Raw genomic sequence first — 12,150 nt, forward strand, 5'->3', positions numbered from 1 at the left:
AATTACTTTGATATTTTTTAAAGGAACTATTTTTCTCAATATTGAGAGTAGTAGAGAGATTTTTTTTAAAATTCAAAACCAGTCTTATGTTATTAAGTCAGATCGAGTTGGATTTCTTTTGCTAACCCAAAATTGTAGACCAAGATTCCACTGACAATGAAGGGTCCACTTCCTAGTTTCTACCATTGGAACACAACAGAATCACGTGCGCAGTTTCTCTCTCATTTTCACAAGCTGCTGCTTTGATTCAACTTCAACAGTATATACACCTTTTTTATTTTAATCAAATTACAAAAATCTTGCCGGCCATTGATGAATTGATTGCCAAGCTTTTCTTAACCAGTTCTCACATTAAGCTTATCAAACATCAAACATTATCTCCTACAGTTTCCATAAACCCTACATTTTCTTTTTTATCCTTTTGCGAGACCCCCATTTTCTTTAAGCTCCCTCAAGGCCAAAGACAAGATTTGTTGGATACCCCATTGACCCCAAAATTTATTAATTAATTACTCAAATTGTGGCTCATAATATCTGCTTCCATGAGAAAGAAGCATTTATTATTGTAGAGTTCCTGGTTGGACCACTAATAGATTATGAATTTTTAACAACAATATTTTTGTTTGGTAGCTTAATTCCATGTATTAATTTAGGGTTTGAGGTTTAGCGGTAGGGTCAAATATTTTTATTTAGGGTTAAAATAAGTTTTAACATTGTATTAACTTATATTTTTATGATTTTTAAAGTGATTATATTGAAATATTTATCATTTTTTTAGTCAAGGCTCCTACCTTCCTGACCAATCTTTCGGTTTTTATTGGCATAGGTAATTCATGCATTTTTTATTTGAAAAATATGGCATTTACTTACTATCCTTAAAGTATTAATATTGTATTAGGTCCTTTCGTCAGCTTAGCTATTAATCTAGGTGTTAAATGTCAGTTTGGATTTAAGCTAAGCATATTTAGAAAATGTGGATCAAATTGTAAACATATGTATATTTATGGCATTAATAGTTTGGATCTAAAAAGACATTATGAATAGATTTTAATTAAGGCTAACACATCAGATACGAACAACTTATGAAGTAGGTGCACACATCAGATACGATCTGAGTTGTCATTGAATGCCTAGATCAGTGTCTAGGTTGACGAAGAACTTGATTGATATAATATTAATACTTTAACGAGTCAATCAATTAAAATGTTTCGAAACTTTAAAACCAATTTAAAAGATGGATTATAATTTAAAGATGTCTAATCCAATTAGACAAAAAAAAAATGAAATGGCAATGTGCTAAATGCCAATTTCACATATGGATATGCATTGTAGAAGGGTGATTGTCCTCTATCACATTATAACAAATCAAGGCCTTGATAAGCTGCACACTTCCTTTATATCCCAATGTCAAGCTCAAGGTGGATTGTCAATGTTAGTTGACACTTTTTTATCCCTATCTTATTTATACATGATAAAAGATAATGAAAGCTACATTTGTTGGACCCTAATTTTTAGTTTACTGATTAAAGGTGTTCACTTTTATATATATCATAGAATCAAATTGTAAAAAATACTTATTAATTAATAGTGTCTGTGATAATAACTTTTTTTTATCTATAAAACTTGAATCTAAAACTTTACTTAAAAAAATTGAACTCCTTACTACTCGAACTAACTCACATCGAGACATGTTTGTTGGAGTTAATTGGTCAATAAGTGTTATCCTTAAGCTTCAATAATGATTATAACTAAAGATTTAGGGTCACACCCTGATAGTCAAATCATGTCCCATTGCCATGCAAAAGGATAGCAAGGAAAACCCCAATAACCTTATCTTAAAAACCAAAGTATATAAAAGATAAGATCTTTAATACTAACTTATAAAACAATGTGGCCCTTTTTAAACAGAAATTTGATCGACTGAGTCCAGCTAACAATGAATGAGACCATGTTGGGACCTTATTGTGATTAGACCAATAGACACCATACGTGTGGACCAAAGAAATGTAATACACGTTAGACATATATGTAATCACAATGTAAGCATACATGTAGTGGAAAAAAAAATCAAGAGATTATGCTTTACTAAAGGAGAAAATCTCCAAGTACTTATTTGTGTTCCATTTTGTTGGGAGATTGGATAGTCAATAATAGGAGGCAAGTGGTTTTTATCCTAAATGTTGAATGTGACTATGTGAGACCCCAAGATAACAACATTCAAATTTTCTCAAAAAGGAAAAATAAATTTTGGGTCCCTTTAAATAGATAGTACATTTATTTACAATTAGTGTAAAAGTAGCGGTAACGATAATATTAGATCATATTATAGCAAAACTATAACGTGAGATAAAAAAAAAACTAAATGCATCATACTAAAAGTAAACGTCCATCCAAAAGGACCTTTCATTAAATAAGAAATTGTACATAATAGAAAAAATTTAAAAAAAAACTAGAATCAAATAAGCTTAAAAAATAGAAGTATAAAAGGACACAAACCTTAGCCTAGTCTCATGAAAATGACATATATTGAATTTTTAAAATTTAAAAGTGATCAACAATATAAATTTTTAATAAATACAGTAAAAATATTAAGTTAAATTATTAATAATTAAGAACTAAAGTTGGAATTGTACTATTTTTACCAAAGAGTTTTACTTTAAACACTTTGACCTGAAGAGGTAAAAGTTTACAATTTTACAGCACCCAATCTTGTAAAATTGAATTTTTACCTATTTATTAGAACCAACATTAAAAAAACTTAGATTTTACTAAAATGTAGTCGATTGAGTCTTAGTTTGATTGGCATAGACATTGTCATCAATATAGGAGGACGTGGACTCGAGTGTACTGAAGTGCATTATCCTATTATTTAAGGGTTAGAAAGGGGTTATGGTTAGTTCTAAGTATTATGTCAAAAAGAGCAGATATGAACAGAATTTATAATGAAATTATTTTTAAAAAAATCTACTAAAATGTAGAAAAATTTAACTTGAATAGAGTAGAATTTAGAATTATTTAAATTAAAAAACTCAAGCTCTTAAAATACTTTAACCCAATTGAAATTTTAAATAAAATAATTAAAATTTATTTTTTCCAAAGAATAAATTTCAGTATCAATCTTAATAATATTTTTAAGTAATTATCTAAAAATTAATTTAATACTATTTGGTGCTAACAAGTATTTGCTGTAAGTGGGGTGTACAGCCCAAAAATGGTGCAAGCCCAAAATAGGCTCAACTACATTAGAGCTTACTTTAGGAAAGCTCATTGAATATCCAATCCAATTTAAATGATAAAGCAAAATACAACATAAGAGAAAATAGTTTTCCAAAATTAATTTTCAATTATTCAATCCAGTCCAATCACGATAAAACTGTTCATGGGCTAAGCTACTTACCTAGGCCCAAAAGTCTATTTAAAATTTAGAAGGGTTTGGGTAAAAATATTAGACTCAGAAAATAGGCTTCGATAAAAGAATTAGGCCCGTTTAAAATATGGGTTGGGCCTAGAATCAAATGGATTGGTCATCGAACCAGTCGAACGAGGAATCGATTGGGGTACTAGTCTAGAGAAATGCATTAGACCGATTGACGCAAGAACCGAAATGGACTGGTTGAATCGAGCTAAAAATTTAGATTGTTTTTTAATAATTATTTAATCAAATTGGACAATTGAATCGATAACTTGATCAATTCAACCATCCGTCTATTTTAAAAATCTTGGAGTAAATAAATAGTTGGATTTTTTGAGTTAAGTGAAGTAAAACTTTTACAAATGAAATAATTAAAATTAACTACTTAGCAAAAACTACTTGTAATATTTAAAATTCAATTAATCACGGGAGAAAAATTCAACTAATCACAGGAGATACATTAAATGATAAGAATCTTTCTTAACTCAAACCGGTGGTCGAGGGTTCGATCTTCTCTGAAATGAAGCTGCTTTAAATTTGTGGCAAGCATATACCCCTTAATATAAACTTGGGTAATCTATAAAAATAGTCACTTTTGTTTGGCTCAGGTTACATTTTAGTCACTTATGTTTGAAATGTTACATTTTAGTCACTTATGTTATTATTTTGTTATGAAGTAATCACTCTACCGTTAAGTTCCGTTATCTCTCTAACGGTAATCCTACGTGGTAGTCCAACTAGATTTTAGGTGCCAACTTGAATTACTAAATGGGATAAAAATAGATTTTTAATTAAAAAATTTAATTAATTAAAATATTTAAACCTAAACCTTAACTAAAAAAACTATTCATTTCCTCTTTTTAATTTTTCTTCCTTTTCTTTTGTTCAATAGGTTTTTTTTTCATTTGACTGGAAAAACTATTATTAAGATCAAAATAGTTGAAATCAAATTGACTGCTTCATAAAGATTTAATGGAGGGTTCAAATATGTCTTCTTTATATTTTTCTATCTCTTTTACTTAATACTGAAAAAAAAAGATTGGATTTTTTTATTGTTTAATGAAAACCCTAAATTAAAATTTTTAATATTTTCTTCTACTTTTTGAAATTGTTTGTGAACATGAATTTTATGAACTTGAGGAAACGATTCAATGATATGAAATATCTACTCGACCATGATGGATTTACTTGGGATGAGAAGCAACAGATGATAATTGCTGATGACCATCTCTGGGCCATTTATCTAAAGGTGCTGCTTGACCAAATTTTCTTCCGCACAAAATTTGTAATGTTGCTAATCTTAGCTTACATGTGTCTTCTGCAGGAACACCCCGATGCTCGATCATAGCGGACCAGAAGATATACTTGAACCCTCCATTGAATCCATCTTTATAAAGTAGTCAATTTAATTTCAACTATTTTGATCTTAATAATAGTTTTTCCAGTCAAATGAAAAAACAATCCATTGAACAAAAGAAGAGACGGAAAAAAATAAAAAAGAGGAGATAATAGTTTTTTTAGTTAAGGTTTAAGTTTAAAAATTTTTATTAATTATTCACCAAAAAAATTTTAATTAATTAAAATTTTTTAATTAAAAATCTATTTTTATCCCATTTAAAATTTAAGTTGGCACCTAAAATCTAGTTAGACTGCCACTTAGAATTACCGTTAGAGAGATAACGGAGCTTAATTGTAGAGTGATCATTTCGTAATAAAATAATAACATAAGTGACTAAAAAGTAAAATTTCAAATATAAATAACTAAAATGTAACCTTCTGTCAAAAAAAAAAAAGACTATTTGTATAGATTATCCTATAAACTTATATAGAGTAGAGACATTGAGAAATAAAAAAAAAATTAAATTCAACTTATTACAAAACAAAATTAACATTAATTAAATAAAAACGTTTTAACAGTTTAATCCCATTTTGTTTAATTTATTTTGAAGTTGATATTAGCAACATTCTAGTTAAAAAAGGAAAACCAGAATTCTCAACTGTTCGTCACCCCTTCTGTCATCTCCCCAGCTACCAGTCAATCATTTAATTTTCCTTGTTATCTTTAGTTTTTAATTTCCTAATAATTACTTGAATTCAATTAGTTTTTCCGATTCTTAGATTGAGGGAGTTTGAGAGAGATGTCGTGCTTAGCTTCTTGCTGTGCTGCGTCCACATGCGGCCTTTGCTCAACGGTGGCGTCTGGGATCTCCAGGAAATCAGCCAGGCTTGCTTATTGTGGTCTCTTTGGGCTTTCCCTTGTCGTTTCTTGGATTCTTCGAGAAGTTGGTGCACCTCTTTTGGAGAAGTTACCTTGTAATTTTTCCCTTTCTTCTTTCCTCTGATCATATGACGTTTACGATATGTTTAATTCTTACTTCTTTCAGGGATTTGGGGGTTTCTTTTGGCCTTAATTTTTGAAAATAAGAATCGGTCCTTCAAAGCTTTTGGAATTTGCTTGTTGGGTATTTCGAATATTGATGTTAGGTGATAAGTATATTTATTAGAAGTTTGGATTTTGGAACAGTAAAGTGGAAGCTGAGCTATTCATGAATGCAATTATTGACATATTGGAACCTTAGCTGCTAAGTTAAATTTTGATTTAAAAATGATTTTCTCCCCTCATTGGCATTTGGCTTGCTAAGTAGGTTTTGAATTGTGGAGTGAAGAAACAGTGAATTTACTTATTGAATTATAGGAGTTGTGATCTGTAGACAAGTTTTCTGAGTTTTCTTTATATTGCTTTGTATGCTATTACCAATCTAAGCCATTGTAAGCATGACTGTTTGAGTGTTAAGGATGTGAGTTCATATTGGTAGAATTAAATGGGGGCTTTAATGTTTGTATCCTGTACGTTGGCTAAGCATTCTTTAGTTGAGTCATTGAACTCTGTTTATTGTTTTTGTTTTTATGATAAATTTAATACAAATAATAACAGAGTATTTGGAAGAACCTGGATCTTGGTTCACTTGGTTCATTTAGCAATCTTCATATAAAAAATTAACATATAGTTTTGATTGCACTGCTTATTCTAACTCAAGTACCAGACAGAATCAACTATGCTTTTATGCTATCTAACTATTTGGACATCATTGTGTTGATATTCTGATATTGTACAATTGGTCTCATCTTTTATGTTCTATTGGGTTCTTGACATTTAATAAACTATTTTGTATTAATAATTACCCTATTGCTCCAAAAGATCATAACAAATCAATGCGCTATCTCCTGAATACATGAATTTTTGGGTACGTTTAACTACTTTTTCTATTCTGTGTTGTACAAGTAATATATAATCACATGTTTTCTCATGTTTTCTTGGCAGGGATAAACAGTTCTACTCAGACAAAAACATGGTATCAAGAACAGGCAGTACTTCGTGTCAGCTTGGGGAATTTCCTGTTTTTTGCTATACTAGCTCTAATAATGATTGGTGTCAAGGACCAAAATGACAGACGTGATTCATGGCATCATGGTGGATGGATTGCAAAGATGGTGATCTGGATTTTGCTTGTGATCCTTATGTTCTTCCTTCCCAATGTTGTCATCACAGTCTATGGTTAGTTTTGCTCCTTAAGCTCAATTATTAAAATCTTCCTCAATCTGGAGGTCTGTAAGTTCACGTAGTTATGGAGACACTCTTTTTTCATTTTTTTCTTTTAAATGGACTTTGTTGTTCCTTATTTTCATACACTAATGGCATGTCTGGCAAGTAAGGATAGCTAACTCTTCCAAGACCCAACAATGCAGGAGGCTCATGCAATGGATTGCATTGAACCTGCCTAATAACATGCTGCAAGCTTGTGTTACAAAGAACTTTTTTTTTGCTCTATGCAACTACATGAAACAATATTTAGGTTTTACTGCTAACTATTTCCCAGCTTTGCGTAGTGTTATCTGTTATAAAGATAAAACTGATTAAGATTATAACATAAGAAAAAGACTGTTCTTTTGGAATGTTACATGAATTATCAGTGTGATCAAATATTATGTCTATGAAGTAATTATCCAGAATATATGTGTTTTTAAAGGCATAATTAATCACCAAAAATTTAATTCAATAGGATTAATTTAAGAGGTGCCATTTCTTATGCGCCATTAAATTCCCAGATTCAGAAAGAAAGGGAACAAGGCAGGCATATCTTCTTCGTTTCATTGAATTATGATGCTTTCTCTTGGGGCTATGTTGAATTAAATTTCTTGACTTCTTAGTCTTTTATGCGTGTGTAAATATTTTCATAAGATATGATACTGAAATTCGCAACTAACCTGGTAAACTTGCTATACTTTCAGAAATACTATCAAAATTTGGTGCTGGCGTGTTTTTATTGGTTCAAGTGATTATATTACTTGATTTTACGCACTCATGGAATGATGCCTGGGTTGAAAAAGATGAACAGAAATGGTTGGCTCAGTTCCAGTGGTTCATTATTGTTCTCCATTGTTTCTGTTATTGATTACTAATGTTTAAATTCTATTCCTTCAGGTATATTGCTCTACTTGCTGTATCAATTGGTTGCTACCTTGCAGCATTTGCGTTCTCTGGCATTTTGTTTATATGGTTCAACCCTTCTGGTCATGACTGTGGTCTCAATGTCTTCTTTATTGTCATGACAATGGTTCTGGCATTTTCTTTTGGAATTATAGCTTTGCATCCTGCGGTAAGAATAAGCTTGTTTTTCTATTTATTGCTTTTACATGATCAACTGACCTGCTGCAAACAACTTGAGTTGATAAGACAAATATATATTTATTAAATCATTTAAAGAGTAGGTTACTGTAGAATGACAAGAAAATTGGACATTATCTGGTTAGCTCCTTAGGCTATCTCCTAGTTTACTCAGTTTTTGAAACTTTTATCTTTTATAATTTTATAATAAGAAAAATGGAGCTATGATCCTCTTGGTAAAACTACCCAAGTCCCAGATTTCTTAACTTTCAAAGCTATTCATTATTATGTATACCAAGCCTCCAAGGACAGTTCACACCATAAATACGAAAAGCTTGCTGCATAAATCTCCCGTTGGAAAATTTGCATATACATGTAAGACATAACAGCGTAACAAGTCTAACTTTGGGCTTTGGCTGGCTTGTAGTGTTTAGTGATATTGAATTTATGAAAATATTTTAGATTTTTGCAACTGACAACATAATTGCAATTGAAAATCTTTAACAGGTGAATGGCAGTCTTTTGCCTGCTTCTGTGATATCAGTTTACTGTGCTTATGTGTGCTACACGGGTCTCTCCAGCGAACCTAGAGATTATGTATGCAATGGTCTCCATAATAAAGCCTCAGCTGTTTCACTTAGTACTCTTATTCTTGGGATGCTCACAACAGTTCTCTCAGTTATCTATTCTGCTCTTCGTGCTGGATCCTCAACGACATTTTTATCACCACCATCTTCCCCAAAAGCAGGTACTCAAAATAATGCAATACTTGTAATCTTTTAAAGTCCTCTGAAACTGCGTAAATCGAAGATATTTATACAAGTATTCCATCTATTTCCTGAAACTTTCCTGCTGACATTTTCAGATGCCTAAGCTAGTGCATTCTATTTTTTTTTTACATGATTCATTTTTTTTGACAATTATGTTTTGTTTTCTATTCCCTTGGGTGAAATATTGTGATACTCAGAAGTAGACTTGAGAATAAGGCCAAATTGCTATTGATAGATCATTTAATTATGCTACAATTGACCATGTATTGAGACAATAAAATAAAGTGGCTGCTGAACTTGCTTATCTGGTACCTTTTTCTGAATACCAGTTGTTTTGCTATTTTTTTTTCATATGACATTTAATGCAAATTTACTAAAACCAAGTGGCTATATCTGCAGTTTATTACACTTCAACCAGTTATTAATTCACAATTTTCTTTGTCTGTACTTCTTGTAAATTGTAATTATCACAAGATATAATGCTTCAAACGTAGAACCAATGAATGAAGGTAGATTCCACCCTGTTTTCAAGATGAATTAAACAACAATTTCCCTGCAGCCTCTCGATGACACTATCTGAACAGACTATAACCTTGAATGCCATTTGATAAGCTTCTGCATTTCAAAAGGTAGAAAGTAGAAACCACTTTAATTAGGAGATTAAAACCTTGTGGTGCAGGTACAAAGAAACCGCTTTTAGAAGGGGACGATGTTGAAGAAGGCAAGGAAACAAAGGAGAAAGAAGCTCGACCAGTTAGTTATTCCTATTCATTCTTCCACCTGATCTTTGCCTTGGCAAGCATGTACTCTGCAATGCTTCTTTCCGGATGGACCAGCTCATCTGACAGCTCAGATCTTGTAGATGTTGGCTGGACATCAGTCTGGGTTCGAATCTGCACCGAATGGGTTACTGCTGCACTCTACATTTGGACCCTTGTGGCACCTTTGATTATCCCCGACCGTGAGTTCCTCTAGGCTTTTATCTCAGCAGCATATCTAGCTATTCTAGAAGCAATTAGCATCTAAATAGTATATAAAGCTACTCATTTCTTAGAACTATCAAATGTTCTGTTGACTTTCCTTCCTTTTGTTGGAAAGCAATGGTTGTAGATAGAAGCTAGGTTTATTTGTTTGTTTGTTGTATCCTGCATACAAAATCAGCATGATGAATGTATAAATACAAAATTGTCCTTGTAGATTAGATTCCTCTCTTTTAGCTATTCTTTTTAATCAAATTTGCTTTCAATTGGTTTAGACAGTGGTAAAAAAACGGGTCTCATCTACTGAATTGGTTGAATCAAGAATCGATAGCTTATTTAGTCTGTTCAAATTAAAAATCGGGATTTGTTAATCAAGTTGAGCAGGTAGCTTGACTTTTGAACGAATCTAATTATAATTAAGTTTTTAAAGTCAAGATTGATTATTGAATATAATTATATTGATTAGGTCGAAATCAATTTTTGAAGTTTAGACTCGTCTCAATTTAAGATATATAATATTTTTATTTAATTTTAAAATGTACTAAAATTTTTAATATTTTAATATTTTTGAAAATTTTGCAGCCACTAGCAAAAATTTTAATAACTCAGTTCATAATACTTATTATTTATGGTGAGAACTAACAAAGAAATGTTTTGCTGTAAAATTTTGACCCTTTAAAATTCATCATGCAATTTTGTCAAAAAGCATTATGAAGAATCACTTAAGTGTTACTTTCTTAGCCTAAATGATTGGTTTTTATGAGACTCTTTTGCCTTTTTTTTCTTTTTTACTTTACATTTCATTGAAGATCAAATTAAAAAGGGATAAAAAAACATCAAGATCAGTTAAACGAAATGTTCGTATAAATTGTTTTCCTCTTAAAGGTGAACGATCGATCGAATCGACTGAAAAGATTTTAAATTAATCAAGTTGGCGAGTTCTATTTTATCATTATAACTCGATTTGAATTTTTTTTTTAAATTGAGTCGAGTTAAATTAAATAATTAAACATGTCGAATTAAAATATTATTTCAATATAACACTTGAATCATTAATTAACTTATTTAGCTCTCAAAATTATTGTTTCAAAAATTTAAACTTTCTTTATATATTCTTTAGAGTTTTTTAGAAACTATTTTACTTTTTAAAATATATATAAATTTTGAAAATTTTATAAATATTTTGAATTTTTGAAATTATTTTGAATGTTTTTTAAAATATTTGTTGAGAGAGACCAATTTGCTCATTTTCAAAATTGATAGGGACCGAAGGGGTATTCACGATTCAAATTATTCGAATTTTAAAATTCAACTCAATTCGAACTAAAAACTTGAATTACTTATTCGAGTTGACTCGAATAACTCAATTCGATTAACTCGAAATTCGAATAGGTAAACTATACATAAGTCACTAAATTATTAGAAAGTTTAGGTTTTGGTCACTCAACTTCAAAAAGTTACAAAATGGTTATTAAGGTATTTGAAAGTTTCCATTTAAGTCACTAAAGTATTCAAAAATTTTCATTTAAGTCATTGGATTGTTATTATTACTATTTTTTAAAAGTTAAGCTAGCAAGCTCTAAGTGACTATTTAGAGATCAATACGGTGGATCAATACCCATTGATGAGTAGAAGAATAATCTTTGATCCAAGTCAATCTGGCGGTTAGTGTAAGAGATTGAAGAAGATATTTAGCTTTTGGTTCATATATTCGTGACGTTCAAAGTTATTTTATGAAGAAAAAAAAAAGTGATCTATAGAAGAGAAGAAGAAAGAGAGCTTTCAATTGGGGCAAATGGTGTAAAGAGAGAAGGCCATGTAACAATGGTTCTAACAACCTAATGACTTAAATGAAAACTTTCAAATACCTTAATAACTTATTAATAGTTTAATGACTATAGATGCAATTTACCCTAATAATATTGTATTAAATGGAATATAATATAATAGTAAATAATTCATTACGAAGTAAAAATTATTTAAAAATCGAACTCGAGACGTAAATCTTAAATATAAATATTGATAACGGGTAACAAATAAAAATTTATTTAAAAATCGAACTTGAAACAGAAATCTTAAATACAAATATTTTGATATTTCACCTGTGATCCAATAGATATCTCTTAAGTATGATTTAAAATTAAATGAGTCCAAAGCTTTTTGCTACGTGAGAATGAAGAATGTGCAGAATAAAAACTAAGAAAAGAAAACCGCACATGAGGACGACACCGTTTCAGACTCCTTATATTAGGCAAGGGCAGTGTAGAAATATAATGCTAAGTACATAAATCCAGCGGTGACTTAAACACAAAATAACTTTTA

The 12,150-nt window shown here is 30.4% G+C and overlaps 1 protein-coding gene across 1 annotated transcript; it reads left to right on the plus strand.

Annotated features, from left to right (window-relative positions):
- Positions 1 to 5,350: 5,350 nt before the first annotated feature.
- LOC108474382 (uncharacterized) lies at positions 5,351 to 10,049 on the plus strand. The gene is made up of 6 exons (XM_017776287.2): positions 5,351 to 5,725; positions 6,735 to 6,968; positions 7,703 to 7,814; positions 7,896 to 8,070; positions 8,586 to 8,826; positions 9,528 to 10,049. Exons 1-6 carry the CDS (start codon positions 5,551 to 5,553, stop codon positions 9,821 to 9,823), a joined length of 1,233 nt encoding a protein of 410 aa, XP_017631776.1. The 5' UTR covers positions 5,351 to 5,550; the 3' UTR covers positions 9,824 to 10,049.
- The last annotated feature ends 2,101 nt before the right edge of the window (positions 10,050 to 12,150 follow it).

The sequence above is a fragment of the Gossypium arboreum genome, chromosome 3 (assembly GCF_025698485.1).
Source record: "Gossypium arboreum isolate Shixiya-1 chromosome 3, ASM2569848v2, whole genome shotgun sequence".
Taxonomy (NCBI): Eukaryota; Viridiplantae; Streptophyta; class Magnoliopsida; order Malvales; family Malvaceae; genus Gossypium; species Gossypium arboreum.

Excerpts from the sequence above, each read along its gene's own strand:
- LOC108474382 (XM_017776287.2), top strand. The coding sequence starts at position 5,551 with ATGTCGTGCTTAGCTTCTTGCTGTGCTGCGTCCACATGCGGCCTTTGC. Across the intron at positions 8,071-8,585 it reads TTATAGCTTTGCATCCTGCG|GTGAATGGCAGTCTTTTGCC; the intron begins GTAAGAATAAGC and ends AATCTTTAACAG. Across the intron at positions 8,827-9,527 it reads ACCATCTTCCCCAAAAGCAG|GTACAAAGAAACCGCTTTTA; the intron begins GTACTCAAAATA and ends CTTGTGGTGCAG.